At 40.4% G+C, this 20,366-nt stretch overlaps 1 protein-coding gene across 1 annotated transcript in view; it reads right to left on the bottom strand.

The window, feature by feature from the left end:
* Positions 1-12,927: 12,927 nt before the first annotated feature.
* dennd11 (DENN domain containing 11) overlaps positions 12,928-20,366 on the bottom strand; it is a 49,181-nt gene continuing 41,742 nt past the window's right edge. Inside the window, exon 9 of the mRNA XM_063057954.1 lies at positions 12,928-18,123. Within this exon, the coding sequence (XP_062914024.1) occupies positions 17,928-18,123 (196 nt within the window). The 3' untranslated portion in view covers positions 12,928-17,927. The remainder of the gene's footprint in view (positions 18,124-20,366) is intronic.

Raw genomic sequence — 20,366 nt, 5'->3', positions numbered from 1 at the left:
TTAAGGCAGAGGTTGATAGATTCTTGATTGGTCAAGGCATGAAAGGATACGGGGAGAAGGCAAGAGAATGGGCTGAGAGGAAAATTGGATGAAATGGCGGTGCAGACTCAATGGGCCAAGAAGCCCAATTCTGCTTCTCTATCTTATGGTCTTATGGCAAGAACCTGCAAGGGACAGTGATGTCAGATCATGCAGCCTCCCGTTTGGGTTAGCCAGTAGATGATAACTGAATAAATATATGTACTTTAGTGAAGTGATAAAGCTTATTTCTAAATGTTCGGCAGTGGCAGACTTTATACAATCAAGAAAGCATATGGATCATTCATTTGAAATGAACAAACCAACTTTCCGCCCTGCAGCAGAATTACTATTGAAACATGTCTACTTGCATTGACAATCTATATGAAGAAGGGAGGCTAAAGAGAAGTGCAGAGAATATAAATATGATATTTGCATCCAGCACATTTGAAGACTGAATTCCACGTTACTCAAATGTTCACTGAAGCATACAAAATGGGTCTTAGATGTAATATTCACCAAATAAACGTAATCTACCAACCTGACTATTGTTATACAACACCTCTCCCAGATCAAGTCACTGAAAAACACGAGGATCACTTCCCATATCTTGGAAGTTACTTTTCAATAATGGTAGACATCAATGATAAGATTCACCACCGTCTTGACTGTGCTGGGACAGGTTTCGGCCCACTAAGGAAAAAAGTTCAAACTTCAAAACCTGAACGAAATTCCTAGTATACCAGGCAGGAATAATCTTGTCTGCCTGTGTAGTTCAGAGTTGTGGAATGCCTACAAGAAATACCTCAAATGATTGGAGCAATAATAGTGACACTGACTCTGCAAAATCCTCCAGATCATGCCTAGCAAGATAAGCACTCATGTTCTCTCCAAGGTCAACGTTCTCAAATATACTTAGTCTTTTCACGTGGGCAGGATATTGTTCGCTTGCCTTTATCTGTGAAAAAGGTGATATGCCCCTCCTGAATTTGGGAATGTGTACCTTATGACTGTTCAAAACAGAGGAACATTTGGGATGACATTGAGAACTTTAAGTCCATTTGTACAGAGTACACTTAAGTCCTGCCGAAGTTCTACCAGCATATCAACTTCACAACCAGAGGAGAAAATGTATTAGACCTTGTCTATACCAACATTCATGAAGCCTACAAGGCTGCCCCTTGCCCTCATATACTCTGACCACATATCCATTTTGCTAATCTCTGCATACAGACCACTGGTTAAGTGAATCAAACCAGTTTGCAGGAAGACCAGGACCTGGCCAGAAGGTGGCTACCTACAATCATCACATCAACATTGATGAAAATGCAGGTTTGGTAACTGACTACTAAACATAGTAAAATGCATTGAGGATGTGGCTGTGATTAAGCACTACACTGCTAGGGGAAACCTGAAACTATGGTTGACTATAGAGGTTTGTGTACTGCTTCGGGATTGGGACACTACCTTCAGATTGGAGAACAGAATTACTCTAAGGTCAGCAAAAGTTGTACTCTTACGTGACATCAAGACGTTACAAAGAGGGAGTACTCACAGAAAATTCAGGCACCTTTGTGACACCAGGGTCAAGGCACATGTGGCAAGATATACAAACCATAACCGATTTACAAATCCACCCTACGCAATAACAACAGCAATGCCTCCCATCCTGGTAGGCTGAATGCCTTTAACACATGATTTAATGCAATGAATGATGTAACACATGAGGAAAACCTCCTCTCTCCTTGAGGAGCAGCCAAGGTGAGGAGGATCTTAGCCAGAGTAAACCCACGCAAAGTTGCAGAGCTGGACAACATACCTGGTCGGGTGCTGGGAGAATATGCGACTCAGCCAACACAGGTCTTAACTAACAGACATCTTTAATATCTCTTTGCAACAGTCCACTGCCCCTGCAGGCTTCAACACAGCCACCATCGTTCCGGTGGCCAAGAGAGCGACGGTAACTGGCCTAAACAATTACCACCTAGTGACACTGACCTCAACAATCAAGAAGTGCTTTGAGTGGTTGGTAATGAATCATGTAACATCCCACCTTCCAGCTTCATTGGACCCTTTCCAATTTGCCCACCACTCAACCCAGCGCACTGATGATGCCCTAGCCTTGGCCCTCCACTCCATCTCATCTTCCTCCCTCCTATTTTTGCCATTTATTGGGAGTGTTATATACAAAGGGCCTGAAACATTTTCAAGGATCCCTATCACCCATCCCGCAATCTCTTTGGCCCACTACCATCAGGAAGGAGGTACACGAACATCAGGACAAGGACGGCCAGACCTCTTCCCTCAGGTTGTGAGACTACTGAATACCCTGCCGCATCTGACGTCTCGTCACTAGGAAAGCAACATATTACTACTTACCTGTGTTTTTGCACTACATGCACTCTGAATTATATTATTAAAATATGTGGTAATATTTTGTTTTATGTGCAGTATATGATATATGCTTTGTGCGTGCACTGTGGTCTGGAGGAATGTTGTTTTATTTGGTTGCACATATGCGTAGTCAGGTGACAATAAACTTGAAATTGAAATTTCATAAAAATGGCAAAAGTAGCACACCATCTTTTAAACTATCTACCCATTCACCCCATAAGGCACCTGGTGCCCAAATTATGCCAGTTACCACAATGGTCTCAGTTTAATTCAGAACTTCAGTATAAGCAAGTCACCCTCAATCCCAACAAATTGCCAAGAGTTGGTGGAATATAAAGCCTCAATGTACAAAACCACTGGTGCACTCTCATCACTAGATGGCACTGCTGTATTTCTAAGTCTTCTCTTCCAGATCCAATATTTTAACCCAGGTCCCTTGCCTAATGTTGCAGGAAAAGCATAATACTTCAACAGAAATGTGAATGTTTTTCTTCTGAAGAGAGTTGCAAACACTCCTGCAAAGGCCTGAGAAAGTAGAGCATTTGAACATTTTTTCAGACAGAACTAGGTACAGCTCAGCATTTAACATCATCATCCCCTCAATACTAATCAACAAGCTTTAAAGCCCGGGCCTCTATACCTTTCTCCACAACTGGATCTCAGACTTCCTCATCAGCAGACCCCAGTGAGTGCAGATTGTTACTAACATCTCCTCCTTGTTGACAATCAGCATAGGTGGACCTCAAGGATGTAAGCCTAGCCTACTATACTGGACTCTCTCCAGCATGACTATGAGGCTAGGCACAGCTCAAACACCATCTAGAAATTTGTTGATGACACCATTGCGGACTCAGATGGTGACAAAGAAGAAGACAGGAGTGAGATTAGAGTGGCTGGTTAAGTGATGTCAGAACAACAACCTGCACTTAGTGTCAGTAAGACCAACAAACTGATTGTGAACTTAAGGAAGAGGAAATCAGGAAAACACACAATTGCCCTTATCAAGTGGTCAGCAGCTTTAAGTTCCTTGCTGTCAATGTCTCTGAAGATCCATCTGGGACCAACATATTGATGCAATTACAAAAAGAAATTCACTTGGAGTTTGAGGAGATTTGGCATGTCACCAAAGTCTCACAAATTTCTGCAGATGCATCTTGGAGAACATTTAGAATGGTTGCATCACCATCTGGTATGGAGGCGCCAATGCACCTGATCAGAAAAAGCTGCAGAGTGTTGCAAATTCAGCCAGCTCCATCATAGGCACTTATCTTCATACTACTGGGGATATCTTCAAAAGGCGATTCCTCATGAAAGTGGCATCCATCATGAAGGACCGTCAGCATCCAGAACATACCCTCTTCTCATTACCACTTCAGGAAGGAGGTACAGGAGCCAGAAGATACACTCAACATTTTGGGAACAGCTTCTTCACTTCTGATCTCAGACATCTCAACAATTCAAGAACTAAAGCACACTCCCTCACTATTTTGCACTATTTATTTTAATATATTTTATAGTAATTTATAATAACTCTTATGTTATGCACTGATCTGCATTAGGAGAATGGGGGGGGGGGGGAATCTCACAGAAACATTTCGAATGTTAAAAGGCCTGAGCAGATTAGATATGGCAAAGTTATTTCCCATGGTAGGAGATTCTAGGACAAGAGGGCACGACTTCAGGATTGAAGGACGTCCTTTTAGAACTGAGATGCTGAGAAATTACTTTAGTCAGAGGGTGGTAAATCTGTGGAATTTGTTGCCATGAGTGGCTGTGGAGGCCAAGTCATTGGATGTATTTAAGGCAGAGAGAGATAGGTTCTTGATTAGCCAGGGCATCAGAGGGAATGAGGTGAAAGCAGGAGAGTGGGGATGCCTGGATGAATTGGATCAGCCCATAATTGAATGGCAGAGCAGACTCGATGGGCCAAATGGCCTGCTTCTGCTCCTATTATCTTATTGTCTTAATATATTTTTATTTTAAAGATATAGAGTGGAATATGTCCTTCTGGTCCTTCAAACTGCACTGCCCAGCAACCCCGATTTAATTCTAGACTAATCACAGGACAATTTACAATGATCAATTAACCTACTAATTATTGGTATGTCTTTGGATATCAGTGATAAACTTGATTCTGAGTTAATAAACTTTATAATGAAAGGCCACCACAGGCACTTAAGAACAGAGTTAAGGTTAGACAGATGAGTAAAATTCTTAAATTATGGAGCAGTCAAGAAGGTCCAAGTGACCTACTCCTACTCTTAATTTGTTTACCCAATTTGACTCATTTGTAGCTGCTTAATTCTGATTTTAGGCAAACCCCAAGTTCAAAAAGTAAATTTATTATCAAAGTACATATACGCCACCATGTACAACCCTGAGATTCATTTTCTTGTGGGTATACTCAACGAATCCAATAATCAGAATAGAATCAATGAAAGATCACACCAACAGGGCAGACAATCAGAATGCAAAAGACAACAAACTGTGCAATACAAATAATAATAATAATAATAACAATAATAAATAAATAAGGAATAAATAGAGAACATGGGAAGACGAGTCCTTGAGAGTGAGTCCATCGGTTGTGGGGACATTTCAGTGATAGGGCAAGTGAAATTGAGTAAAACTATCCCCTTTGCTTCAAGAGACTGATGATTGAAGGATCATAATTGTTCCTGAACCAGATGGTGAGTCTTGAAGGTCCTGTACCTTGAGGTTCCTGATGGCAGCAGCGAGTAAAGAGCATCAGCTGGTGGTGGGGGTCCCTTATGATGGATGCTGCTTTCCTGAGACTATGCTCTGTGCAGATGAGCTCACTGGTGGGGAGGGCTTTACCTGTGATGGACTGGGCCATATCCACAATTTTATAGGATTTTCCATTCAAGGGCATTGGTGTTCCCATACAAGGCTGTGATGCAGCTGGTCAATATACTCTCCACCAGAATTTATAGAACTTCTTTCAAGTTTTCGATGTCATGTTGAATCTTCGCACACTTCTAGGTACGTAGAGGTGCTGCCGTGCCTTCTTTGGAATTTCACTCAAGTGCTGGACCCAGGATAAGTCTGCTGAAATGATAACACCAAGGAATTTAATGTTGCTGACCCTCTCCACCTCTGATGAGGACTGGGTCATGGACTTCCTGTCTCATCCTCCAGCGGTCAATAATCAGCCCCTTAGTCTTGTTGACATTGAGTAAGAGGTTATTGCTGTGGCACCACTCACCCAGATTTTCAATCTCCCTCCTACATGCTGATATGTCACTACCTTTGATTCACCCTATGACCGTGGTGTCATAGCAAACTAGAAGATGGCATTGGAGCTGTTACAAGTGTAAAGAGAGCAGAATAGGGGGCTAAGCACACAGCCTTGTGGTGTACCTGTGCTGACGGAAATTGTGGAGGAGATGTTGTTGCCAATCTGACTGTCTGGGGTCTGAAAATGAGATAAAAGCATGAGACACGCTCACTGCCTCCCAGTCACTGAACCTCCAGGGAATTTAGGAAGTCTGGGATAGATACCTTGGGTTAGAAATCAATAGTCTAATGCTATTGGAGCAGCCCTATTCCTAGAAACTACCTAGCTTGCTTCTATTCGATTTCTACAGTATGAGAGCAATTCTCTGTGGTATTGTGTTGTTAGCATTGCCACTACCGTATCTCTCATTTGTTTCTACACTGACACTTGTATAAACATTAAATTCTTATCAGTCACATGGGATATGGTGTAGAAGTTCAGCTCATTATTGAGGCATTAGTAACTTGAAGAGGGGGAGGGTGGAGAGGTTGAAGGGAAGGATGAAGGGGATGAGTGGGGAGGGATAATGTTCTGGTTGATGTTCAGTCTGAAATACATGATCTTTTAACTAATCAATGCTCGTTATCAATTGATTTGTTAGCTATTGTCGTTTTCTTTCAAGTATTTAAAAGCTTTATTATGTTTTTTAAAGGTAGATTCAAAATAGAAGGCCATGGTGGTATCTATAACTATTGTTATCTATGCCTCTTTGATGAAGGACTTGAGTATTTCTAGCATTCTGCATTATTTCAGATTTTCACTATATAGCATGTTAGCTTTTGCTGCTTGTAAGTGAAATGTGATTACAACTTGTGGGATGAATAGAATTGGATAGGGGCGAGACATCAGCATTAAAAAGTAATGAAATCAACATCACAGCAATATGAGTCTATATGTAATAATGATTTTAGATATCCTGATTCTACACACTTTTCAATTATCTTCTGCTCCAAATATTTTTAGCCCTCTTACATACTGTTGAAGCAAAGAAACCAACTTACTTTGGCTTACTCTGCTCAGCGTTTTCTGATGTACTCTTCCTACTTTTCAAGCCGGTATTCCCAGCCTTCCTCCCTTAAAGAGGGAGAGAAACAAACTGGGAGGGGAGACAAGAGAGGAGGCAAAGATAATGCAATACAGGAGGAAAAGAATTAAAGTGTGCCTGTATTTCCTGATGACAGCTGGGCGGCTTTGATACTACTGTGTGGATTGAGCTCATTTCACTGAGCCTGGATTTCAACTGTGTTATGAGTCAGTAAACTGAAAGCTGTTTTTTTTTAAAAAACCCTCTATGTATTGTTAAAATGAGAAGCTGTATAAAGACTTTAGTTAGAAGTTATATTGCTTTTGCTGAACTAGAACACTTGCTGCTTCTCACTGTGCTGAATACATCACAGGATATTAGTTACATATTGCTGTAATAATATAGTTGCTTCAACATAGCCAAACTTATTAAATATTAATAAACATTTTAAACATTTGCAATGTGTTTTCTGAATCATAGGAATTGATAGCCAATTTACTCCAGATCAAAATTGAAATATTTTATCCAGAACCTAATGTCGAGTTTACCAAAGGAAATGCAATTAATATTTTCAGTGACTAATGTCAGCAGCACCATGTAACCAAAAATATGATCAAATCAGAATTCAGATCAAATATAATAAATTGGAGTTGTAAATCCTAGTCCTGACCCCCAGTTTAATCCACTATAAAAGGCTGCCCGGGCCTAGCCTCAATAAGTCAGGTTGAGTTTCCCTTAACCGCCACATCCACTAACTTAAAATCCCATTCCTGGCAATAAACAGGAACTAGCTATTGATTCTCTAAATGGTCACTCTAGAAATTAAGAGTTCACAGCTATAAAATAATTGGGTTGTGTATAGTTCTAAAACAATAACTAGAAACATTTTTTAAAGAATTAAGGGTTGTACGAGGGGTGGTTAATAAGTTCATGGCCTAAGGTAGGAGGAGTCAATTTTAGAAAACCTAGCACATTTATTTTTCAATATAGTCCCCTCCTACATTTACACACTTAGCCCAGCAGTCGTGGAGCATACGGATCTTGGACCTCCAGAAAGCATCCATAACAGGGGTGATTGATAAGTTTGTGGCCTAAGGTAGAAGATGAGTTATACAGGTCTCTTTACATGCACATGCAGTTCAATTCTTTGAGTGATTATGCAGAAAGTTTTAAGTTAATAACCCATCGGGATGATTGATAAGTTCGTGGCCTAAGGTAGAAGGAGATGAGTTATTAACTTCAAACTTTCTGCATAATCACTCAGAGTTGACCTGCATGTGCATGTAATGAGAGCTGTATAACTCATCTCCTTCTAGCTTAGGCCACAAACTTAACAATCATCCATCTGTGGACACTTTCTGGAGGTCCAAGATCCGTATGCTCCACGACCGCTGGACAAAGTGTGTAAATGTAGGAGTGGACTATGTTGACAAATAAATGTGCTAGGTTTTCTAAAATTGACTCCTTCTCCCGTAGGCCACGAACATATCAATCACCCCTCATACAGCATTGCACAGGCCCTTCAGTCCACCATTTTCATACTAGCTATCAAATACCTCCCAATACGAGACTAATCTTCTAGAATTTTTTGAGGATGTGTAACGCTCAGTTATATTGGCTCGTATATGTCTAGGGGAAATCCCACCCAGCACCTGCCTCAACGCTTCCCACGGAGTCGGCTGCCGCCCGAATCAATCCCAAACATCAATCATCAGCCAGCACACCCAGTACGTTTTACCAAGTACACTTTATAGATATTACTAAGTCTATGACATTAATATAAATTCGATACAGAAAAGGAAGTAATGAAAAAAAAAGGTGCCAAGACTTATCAAAGTCCAAGTTCTTCGCGTGCAACCGTTGAGCTCAATCGATTCCTGACGACCACCCGGATCCTGTCAACTCACGGCTCGGGACCACCCGAAGTGATCGACTGGAATCTTTCTGCACGTCCACCGTCCTCCCCGTCTCTCCTCCGACTCCCCGCCAAAAACCCCGTCCACCGTCCTCCCCGTCTCTCCTCCGACTCCCCCCTAAAACCCAGTTCCCACTCATATGAGACAGCATAATCATCCGAAAACAAAACGATACATGACCACCCATTGGCTAATAGCACCCTGCTGTCTGTATTAACCCAAGCAACTGTCTAACTGGAGACTTTCTCAGCATTTAACATAACAAAGAAGCATTCCCGAGTATAACATAACAAAGAAGCCATTTTAAATTTAACATACAAAAAAAGAAAGACCCCGTACAGATGTAACTATAAAAATGGACATGGGAAAGCCAGTGGATGTAGTGTAGCTGGACTTTCAGAAAGCCTTTGATAAAGTCCCACATAGGTTAGTGGGCAAAATTAGAGCACATGGTATTGGGAGTAGGTACTGACATGGATAGAAAATTGGTTGGCAGACAGGAAACAAAGAGTAGGGATTAATGGGTCCTTTTCAGAATGGCAGGCAGTGACTAGTGGGGTACCACAAGGCTCGGTGCTGGGACCGCAGCTATTGACAATATACATTAATGATTTAGATGAAGGGATTAAAAGTAACATTAGCAAATTTGCAGATGACACAAAGCTGAGTGACAGTGTGAAATGTGAGGAGGATGTTATGAGAATGCAGGGTGACTTGGACGGGTTGGGTGAGTGGGCAGATGCAGTATAATGTGGATAAATGTGAGGTTATCCACTTTGGTGGCAAGAACAGGAAGGCAGATTACTAACTGAATGGTGTCAAGTTAGGAAAAGGGGAAGTACGAGATCTGGGTGTCCTTGTTCATCAGTCACTGAAAGTAAGCATGCAGGTACAGCAGGCAGTGAAGAAAGCTAATGGCACGTTGGCCTTCATAACAAGGGGAGTTGAGTATAGGAGCAAAGAGGTCCTTCTGCAGTTGTACAAGGCCCTGGTGAGACCCCACCTGGAGTATTGTGTGTAGTTTTGGTCTCCAAATTTGAGGAAGGACATTCTAGCTATGGAGGGAGTGCAGCGTAGGTTCACTGGGTTAATTCCAGGGATGGCGGGAATATCATATGTTGAAAGATTGGAGCGACTGGGCTTGTATACACTGGAATTTAGAAGGATGAAAGGGGATCTGATTGAAACATATAAGATTAAGGGATTGGACACGCTAGAGGCAGGAAACATATTCCCGATGTTGGGGGAGTCCAGAACCAGAGGCCACAGTTTAAGAATAAGGGGTAGACCATTTAGAACGGAGTTGAGGAAGAACTTTTTCCGCACAGAGGGTTGTGGATCTGTGGAATGCTCTGCCTAAGAAGGCAATGGAAGTCAATTCTCTGGATTCTTTCAAGAAAGAGTTAGATAGAACTCTTAAAGATAGCGGAGTCAAGGGACATGGGAAGAAGGCAGGAACAGGGTACTGATTGTGGATGATCAGCCATGATCACAGTGAATGGCAGTGCTGGCTCGAAGGGTCAAATGGCCTACTTCTGCACCTATTGTCTATTGAGACATCAACTGGATCAACTTCAGCGCTCTTCTCTCCTCGAACCTTACCCCTGGAACACATTACCCTCCACTCTCTGCACCAAGCCAAACCTTAACATCAAACCTGTAGACAAAGGGGGTGCTGTTGTAGTGTGGTGGACTGACCCCTACCTTGCCAAGGCCAGGCAGCAACTCTCAGACACCTCCATTTACTTACCCTTTGATAAGGACCCCACTCCGGACCATCAGAAAATAGTCTCTGACACCATCACCAACCTTATTCCACTCAGGAGAACTTCCATCCACTATCAATCTCATAGTTCCCTTACCCCACATGGCTTTTTCTACATCCTAACCAAGATCTATAGACCTGAATGGGTAGACCCATTGTTTCTCCCTGCTCCTGCCTCAATGAACTCTTGTCCACTTACTTTCTACCCCCTTGGTTTAGTCCCTTCCCGCCTACATCCACGACACTTCACATACTCTCAATCTCAACAACTTTCAATTCCCTGGCCCAAACTGCCTTTTTTTCCACCATTGATGTCCAGTCCTTATACATTTCTATCCCCCATTAAGAAGGCCTTAAAGCTGTTTGCTTTTTTCTCAACAAAAGACTTAACGAGGTAACCTCCATCACCACCCTCCTCCATGTGGTAGAAATGGTTCTCACCCTCAACAATGTCTCCTTCAGCTCCTCCTCACTTCATCCAAACACAAGAGGTAGCCATGGGTACCTGCATGGGTCCCATCTATGCCTGCCTTTTCATTGGCTATGTAGAACAGTCCATGTACCAAGCCTTCCTTGGCAATGCTCCCTAACTCTCTTTGCACTACATTGACTTCATGCACCCATGCTGAGCTTGTCAATTTCATCAACTTTCACCCTGCCCCTTAAATTCACTTGCTTCATTTCTAACACCTCTCTCCCCTTTTTTGATCTGTCTCCACTGTTATCTTGTCTATGACCCCACCATGTCTCCTGTAAAAATGCAACTCCTTTTTCTCAGTTCCTTCATCCCAGGTTGAGGCTTTCCTTTACAGGACATCAGAAATGCCCCCACCCCCCACCTTCTTCAGAAAACAAGGCTTCTATTCCTCCATCTTTGATGCTGTTCTCACCCGCAACTCCTCCATTTCCCGGACATCTGTACTCATCCCATCTTCCTGCTGCCTTAATAGGGATAGAGTTCCTCTTGTAGTCAACTACCACCCCATGAGCCTCTGCATTCAACACATCAGCCTCCATAACTTCCAGCATCTTCAATGGAATCTTACCACCAAACACAACTTTATCTACCCCACACCCACTCTCTGCTTTCCACAGGGATCACTCCCTCCACGACTTCCTTGTCCATTCATCTTTCCCCACCAATCTCCCTCCTAGCAACTATCCCTGCAAGCGATAGAAATGGTACACCTGCCCACTCACCTCCATTATGGCCCCAAACAGTCCTTCCAGGTGAGGCAACACCTCACCTGCAAATTGTTTGGGTTCATCTGTTGTATCCGGTGCTCGCAACGCAGCCTCCTCTGCGTTGGCGAGACCTGATATAAAATGAGGAACTGCTCTGTTGAGCACCTCCATTCCATTTGCCAAAAGTGTAATGTCCTGGTGGCTAATGCTTTATATTCTGACGTTAGTCCATGGCCTCCTCTTTTACCACAATGAGGCCATTCTCAGGATGGAGGAGCAACACCCCATATTCCATCTAGGTAGCTTCCAACTTTATGGCATGAACATTAATTTCTCCTTTCAGCAATTTTTCCCCTGCCTCTTTTTCTATTCCCTACTCTGGCTTCTTACCTCTTCTCCTCACATGTTTACCACTTCCCCTGGTGCCCCTCCTTCCTTTCTCCCATGGTCCACTCCCCTGTCCCATCAGATTCCTTCTTCTCCAGCCTTTCACCTTTCTCACCCACCTGGCTTCACCTATCACCTTCTAGCTAGTCCTCCCTCCCCTTCTTTTTATTCTGGCATCTTCTCCCTTCCCTTCCAATCCTGAAGAAGGGTCTCAGCCCAAAATATTGACTCTTTAAATTTTCAGACACGCCAGTGTTTTGTGTGTGTTCCTCACAATACTAGTCTCATTTTCCAGCATTTGGCACATAACCCTCGTGGGCCTGGTGTTTTAAGCACTCAACTACATAATTTTTAAATGTTGTGAGAGTACCTGCCTCCACCATTCCCTCAGGCTAATGATTCCAGATTCCAAACATAATGGAATCTTCTGGGAAAATGGTGCTGAATCCTCGTTACAACCTTGTTGCCTAAAATGTAGCTTTTCTAATACAGAAAGTATCTGGCATCTTCAATCTCGTTCTAGATGCATTTTCAAAATATCTACAATCCTTGCGTAATGCCAATAAAGCTCCATGGAAGGGATGATCACAAGACACCTCAGAACAAATGGCTATATAAATACACTCCTGCCTTCCCTTCCCTCTTTTTTTTTTAAAAAAAAGGAAACTGAAGTTGATACTTCACTCACATCCATCTGCTGATAGAAACCAGCCAGCTTTGTGGTTGATGGCATTACCAATGAAGTCTGAATCTCACAGATTCAAGTCCCAATGAGACCAGAGCACAAAAATTAGGGTGGTGATCATTCTCACAGTATTGATGTACAACATTAATAGTCTAACAGAATCATTGCTAATCTGTATTATCTTTGGAGACATCCTCACCGACTGTTTCTGAATATATTAAAGGCACACAAATATTGAGTAGACTAAAGCTGAAGCATATTTTAATATAGTGCTATACATTCACAGCATGTTGTAACAGGCCCACTTAAAACTGGGGCTCTTTTACAAGTGCATAATGTGGCTCAGACAGAAATATCCGTATGGCAAGAATACATCACCTCTGACAAAACAAGATTTACTACAGATAACTTTTAATTAGAAAATATATTAGGCACATCTATTCAGATTTACAGAGTACAAAATTAACAGAAGACAGTGAGAAATTTACATTCCTTCACATATACCTATTATTTTAAAAGTACATTTTTAATAACCTTGACAGCAGTTTTCTTTTCAAGTCCAAATTGTCCGTTTTCTCTCAATTCCCATCAGTAAAGAACACACAACCTTCACAGTGTGTTTTATGCAACAACTGAACAAAGATCTCTACAACATTTCTTATCTAAATGTATAAAATACTAAAAATACTCAACAGGTCTAAACAGGTTTCTTTTGAAACGTTAGGGATCCAACAAGTTCTTTCTCTGCAGATACTGACTGACCTGACTGCTTCTGGTAATGTATTTTTATTTCAGATTTCCAGCATCTGCAGTATTTACCTTTAGAACATTATCACTGGTTAATACAACAATGTTGAATCCAGAGTTTTAAGCAGATTAACAAAAGTTCTTCAAAACTTTATATTTAAGTGCATAACACAGATAGATCAAGAGCCTAATTTTCACTATGTTCCTGGCAGGCCAGTGGCAGTACAGATGCTCCCCTACTTCAGTCCCTTTCATCAAATGCCATTTATACTTTGATTATGTTTAACACCAATTAAGACTGACACATTTCATCAAGCATCTAACATTTTAGAATCTGTTGAGCAAATTTACCACCACTAATCATTCTGTAACAAGTGCATATAAAGACTGGAGGCAAGAGTGAAAAAGGGCCAGTTATCATGCTAATACATTGATAACTAGTATTTATTTTAAATATCAAATTTTTCTTCTCTCATTAATAACCCAAGACAAATTTAAGTCTGCCATAATAAACCTAATCAAGATCCTGATCTCCAGGAAGCAAAGCGGTCTCCACACTGGAGAAAGGCTGAAGATTTATAGCTTCCTCAGCAGAAAAGTCATTACAAAGCAATAGCACAGAGAGGTGCATCAATTCTAAATGCTTCTGCTTCCATCTAGCGTAAGCTACATCTATTAGTAACACTTTACAAAGTCACAGAATTACTTACTGACCTCAGCTTCTTGGATTTATTTAATAACGCATCTTACAGTTTAGAATAAAGCAACTTAAAATAATATATTAACTGTTTAGTATTATACAGTTTTAGGAATGTTTTATTAAAGATGTTGATGTCTACATCATACCATATCTGGAAAAGATAATTACAATATTACCTCATGGAATTAGATTTCTTTGCTTATCTCTTAGGCAGTGTCTGAGGCAGATTCAGTATTATTGCAAATGCACAATGGTTGGGCATATTGATACATCTGGGCAGAGTAATGAGATGGAAAAACATCTACAAATGCTGAAAAAGGGCACTGACATCCATAGACAAACCAAAGAGAAGTGCAATAAAAAGACTTAAAATGAAAAATAATGTACAATCTTCATGCCCAAATCAGTCAATCATATCTTATAAACCTCCTGTATATCTTTGATCTAAATTTAGGGTGAATATCACTGAAAATAAAAAAATCTGAGTGGATGATGATAACTTGTATCTGCTTTGCAAGGACAGATTTTTGGAAGGTTAAATACAACATCACACTTGTTCAAATGAATTGTAGCACTTCAGGCTTAACTTGCACTCTCACACTACCTCCCATCACTGATCATATTTACATGATAGTTACTACTGCTTAATAGCATGATTTTGACATCAAGGAGTGTTGGCTCATGTTAAAACAATGGAATGATAAAGAATTAATGCTTTGCTTTTACTGATATTATTAGCATTAAGAAATATAGCCAGCTGTCAAAGTAATTTTTAAATAAGGCAGTAAAGTAGCTAATCTGGTTGCTGAACTGAATTGATAGACGTAAACATCACCACTGGTTTCATTTAAAAAGCACGTGCAATGCTTAACTATAGCTCCCAAAACTATTTTAACAGAACAGAGCCACAGATAAACCATGCCACTATAGCACAGGTGGATAAAACTTTCAGTGTCTATTCTCTCCCATGCGAGAGGCAGTAGCATACACAAGTTTAACTAAATATTTCCAGAAGTTACCTTCAAACCTAGTGAAACAGGCCACCCGTGAATTAAGCAAAATCATAAGGATTACAAGGATTAAATGCACAAGTAGCTGTCAAGTCCAGCATTCATTTCAAAGTGCAGCACAACAATGTTCAATGTACTATCAGTTCAGCATTAAGTAACCTCCTCCCACTCTTACTATTGCACACTTAAAAATGCATCAGGTGTAGACCATTAGAACATATCTGTAATGGACTTATCTTTATCTGATAGTATGTTCATCTCAACTTCAAACAAGAGAACGTAACCTTGATTGCACAGCTGAAGTAAAATTTCACTTTTTAAAGAACAAAATTATTGGATAATAGAAACAATTCTAAATATGAAAAATGTGAAGCTTGCACTCAATGGATAACAAAAAGAAACTGCTATACACTATACAACATCAATGGTAAATTGTTAAAATTATGATTTTATATAAGGTCAGCAGCATATGTATAAACGTTTGCACTAGTGCAGGTTTATATTTTCTGAATCTTTAGGTGGTGTCAATATCCTTCAGTAAACTAACCAATACAAAAATCAGAGTTAAAAAATCCGAAAGATTAATTTAATTTTGAGAAGTTATGGGGAATGTAAACCAATACTTTAGGTATGAAATTAAATTATACAAATACCTTTGATAGGTCTATTGCACTTTACTATATTGACAGTGTCACACTGATGGACAAAAAGGTGGTTGATAACCACACAAAAATTACTCATTTTACATTTTTACTAATACATTTCCCATGATCCATTGTGTATTGTTTTAGTAATATTAAAATTAATGAAAGTGATCAAATTGTTCAATTGAGTTCTATCTAAAGGTTCAATACTTTTATAAGCTCAGTTACCATTCTGCTTTGTACATATGGAAAATTTAATCGCTGCAGTAGCTTTTACCACACCGTCTCTAGTATAACCAATGTCCTTGTTTTGCCCGACGCTGGCCCCCTAGGTCTGAGTCGAGGTAGTAGTAGTAGTTGCTAAAACTATTCACACCAAAGAAAGCTATTCTTAACTTTTATCAGTTGTTTATCCACTACATCCAATTCATTTGACAAATTTATTCATTTCCACTGTATTTTCTATTCTCATTCTGAACCTGTTTCTGATTACTTGTATTATTAGCACTGCCTGAAGAAAGTTTTGTGATGATCTTAAACTGATTTATCACTGAACACTATCACTTAATTTTAAGTACTTTTATCAGACTTTCTTTTGCACTTTTTTGCTTCCCAGTGGGAGGAGAAAATAATTTCTTGAGTCTCATAATTAATCTCTAACTCCTGATATTACTTCTGTGAATCTTTCTAACACATTCTCAATTTGTTTATTGGTTTTAAAATTAGGTAACCAGTAACTAGGCTGTAATCTGACTGGACATGAAATAATTTTAAGCCATTTTGGCTTTTAATCTAATCGGCCTATAATTACCTTGTTTAATTTGGAGTTCCACTAATGTTTCTTAGTACTTGCTGAAGTGAAGTTGCCTCCTCAACCATCAGTTCCAATTCTCATGTTTTCATTCTCACAAAAATACACTGAGGAGAGATGAGCACACACACAATTGACATCTGGCATCTTCCATCACACCTTATTTGATTTCCTGACACAAGGCTTCACCATTCCTTCAACTGCTGTAAAATCATTTATAATTTAGCTTTGTTACTTGGTCACTTTTGTTACTCGGTCACTTTTGTTACTCATCCAATAAACAATGTCAAAGCAGGAAAGAATTGCAAACAACTCTACCAATAAGACGATAACTTCTAGCACAATACTAAGTGAACAAAGATGCTAATACTAGGTTGAAAAAAAAAACATGAATCTTATTACTTGCTTTCCTTATGGCCTTAAAAGTAATACTGAGAAACATTTTCCAACTTGACCCAGTAACCTGACTGTGGCATCAAATATCTTTCGTTCTTTACCTCTGAAATGGTATGATTTAAATCGTATTCAGAACAATAATTTGTAATGCTTTGATACGTGGTAGTTGGTGAAATTTACCTGCATGTAACATTATAAAGTTACCTGCAACAGGTGAAGTAATGGTAACAAAACTAGAGGCATATTCAGGGTCAATTTAAAAGTCTGATGGTACAATATTTAAAATGGAAGTTCAGTGAAATTATTTCTTTCTTAATTATCATGCTACAGTGCACCTCATTATTTAGTGGTCAAAATCTTCACTTTAAAAACGAGTGGGTGATTGCCAATACCATGTAACTACTCAACACAGCTTAGTGATGGCCTTATGAAATCGAGTTAAACACTTTCCAAAAAGCAGAATCCAACCTTGGCTGAAGAACATCAAAAAGGCATCTCCCTGCAATTCAGTGGGACAGTATGGAGTCTCTGTGCGCTGGAAATGCATTTGTGTATGTGCACGAAAGTCCACATGTGCATATACCATATACAACTGCTATTGTACAAGTCACAAATAGCAATCAAAAAAAAATCACATCAGCTTTTGTCAAGAGAAGGCAATAATCAAGAACACTTGCTATACAAAAAAACTCCTTCAGATTAGCTTTTCTTGCAGTGAAGCCATCCTGATTTATTCCATAGATTAATTCTTCAAAGTCTTTATGTACTTTGACAATGGAAAAGGGAGAAAACTAGTGGTTTGTGAACTGACCTGGGCACAGCTCAAGAAATCGTTGCGTGCCATGGTACAATTGCACTTGGTTTTTATATACTTTTTAAATGTTATGTATCAATTTAAATATTATCTTGGACCTGTCCAGTTTGTACAGCAGTTCACAAGTCCTGGATCATGGACAACAGGGATTGTCAATAACCAGCATTACATCAATCCCATAAACCTCAAGCAGATCCATCAGGAAGATGCGATCCCCCTGGGGGTCCAGCCCCATACTCCTTACATGGTCAGCTGTTAGCGTTTTGTCTTGGCATGCTGAAACTTCCAACAACATTTGAAAAATGCGATTATTCTGTTCCATGAAGAACCTGCAAGAAATTATCAAAAGTAACATGGATGAACTCACTTGTCAAATTACTTAAAGGCAACAGATGTGTGCAAGTCCTTACACAAACAAGAGAAAATCTGCAGATGCTGCAAATTCAAGCAACACATACAAAATGCTGGAGGAACTCAGCAAGCCAGGCAGCATCTGTAGAAAACCAGTACAGTCAACATTTTGGCCCAAGACCCTCGGCAGGACTGAATGAAAAAGGATGAGGAGTAGATTTAAAAGGTGGGGGATAGGGAGAGAGATACACAAGGTGATAGGTGAAACCAGAAGAGGGAGAAGTATGAAGTTAAGAGCTGGGAAGTTGATTGGAGAAAGAGATACAGGGTTGGAGAAGGGGGAGTCTGATAGGAGAGGACCGAAGGCCATGGAAGAAAGAGAAGGGGGGGAAGGAGCACCAGAGGGAGGTGACAGGCAGGCAGGGAGATAAGATGAGAGAAGGAAAAGGGGATGGGGAACGGTGAAGGGGGTGTTAGGCATTACCGGCAGTTTGAAAAATCAATGCTCATGCCATCAGGTTGGAGGCTACCCAGACGGAATACAAGGTGTTTGTCCAACCTGAGAGTGGTCTCAATGCGACAGTAGAGGAGGCCATGGGCAAGTCCTTAACCACATCTCACTGACAGAAAAAAATTGGTTCACCATCGACTTCTTTCCTTTGGTGTTCTGATTCAGAAAATCCCAGCAACATGGGGAAGGATTAATTCTCAGAAAATCTTGGAAGAGGAGCTCTGCTTCACTCCAAGATATTTGTATTATTTACCTTTCAACCTTAGACAGAATTCTGATGTACCTATATTCCCCGTTATTGAACGTTCATATTGGTTCCAATAAACTTTTACTTACTTTCTGCAAAATAACATAATTAAACTCAATTCTGCATGATTGTCTTACAAGGTCGTGCCATAAAACATTAAGTGCCATGCCATTTTTTTAATAAAATGGCACTGATCAAATTTATTTCAGCCTGTATGTTTTGTGAGAATTAACTTATGCTAACTTTCCTGAATTGCACAGATCATAGAGAAGCACAGCACAAACAGGCCCCTCAGCCCATCTAGTCCATGCCGATCCATTTAAGCAGCCTACTCCCAACAACCTGCACCTGGAGATATCCCTATCCCTCCTATCCATGTACCTATCCAAACTTCTCTTAAAACATTGCAGTCAAGTCCACATGCACCACTTATGCAGCAGCTCATTCCACACTCGCATGACCACCCTCTGAGTGAATAAATTTCCCCTCATGTCCCCCTTAAACTTTTCACCTTTCACCCTTAACCCATGACCTCTAGTTGTAGTCCCACCCAAGCTCAGTTGAAAAACCCAACTTGCATTTACCCTATCAATACTCCTCATAATTTTTATATACCTCTCAAATCTCTTCTCAATCCTCTACATTCTAAATAGTCCTAACCTTCTCAATCTTTCCTCCATACCTAGCAACATCCTTGTAAATCTCCTCTGCACTCTTTCAACCTTGTTTACATCTGTCCTGTAGGTAGGTAACCAAAACTGCACATGATACTCCAAATTAGGTTTCACCAACATCTTATACAACTTCAACATAATATTCCATCTTCTGTACTCAACACATTGATTTATTAAGGTCAATGAGCCAAAAGCCTTCTTTATGACAGTGTCTACCTGTGATGCCATTTTCAATTAATTACGTACCTATATTTCCAGATCCCATTATACTCCTCAGCGCCCTACCATTCATTGTGTAAAATCTACCATGGTTGGTCCTACCAAAGTGCAAAATCTTGCACTTACCTACATTAAATCCATCTGCCATTTTCCACCTATTTTTCCCTCAGCAAGCCATGATAGCCTTCTTCACTGTCCACTACAACCCCAGTCTTGGTGTCATCCATAAATCTGCGGATCCAGTTATCACATTATCATCCAGATCACTGATATAGATAACAAGCAACAATGAACAAAGCACTGATCCCTGCAGCACACCACTAGTCACAGGCCTCCAGTCAGAGAGTTAACCCTCTGCTATCACTCTCTGGCTTCATTCACAAAACCGATGTCTAATCCAGTTTGCTACCTCATCCCGAATGCCGAGCGAATGAACTTTCCTGACCAGCCTCCCAAGTGGGACTTTGTCAAATATCCAAGAAGACAACATCCACTGCCCCGACCTCATCCACTTTCCTGGTAATTTTCTCGAAAAACTAAGATTAGTGAGACATGACCTACCATGCACAA

This window comes from Mobula hypostoma, chromosome 9, assembly GCF_963921235.1.
Source record: "Mobula hypostoma chromosome 9, sMobHyp1.1, whole genome shotgun sequence".
Lineage (NCBI taxonomy): Eukaryota > Metazoa > Chordata > Chondrichthyes > Myliobatiformes > Myliobatidae > Mobula > Mobula hypostoma.
This window is presented reverse-complemented; position numbering and strand designations above follow the sequence as displayed.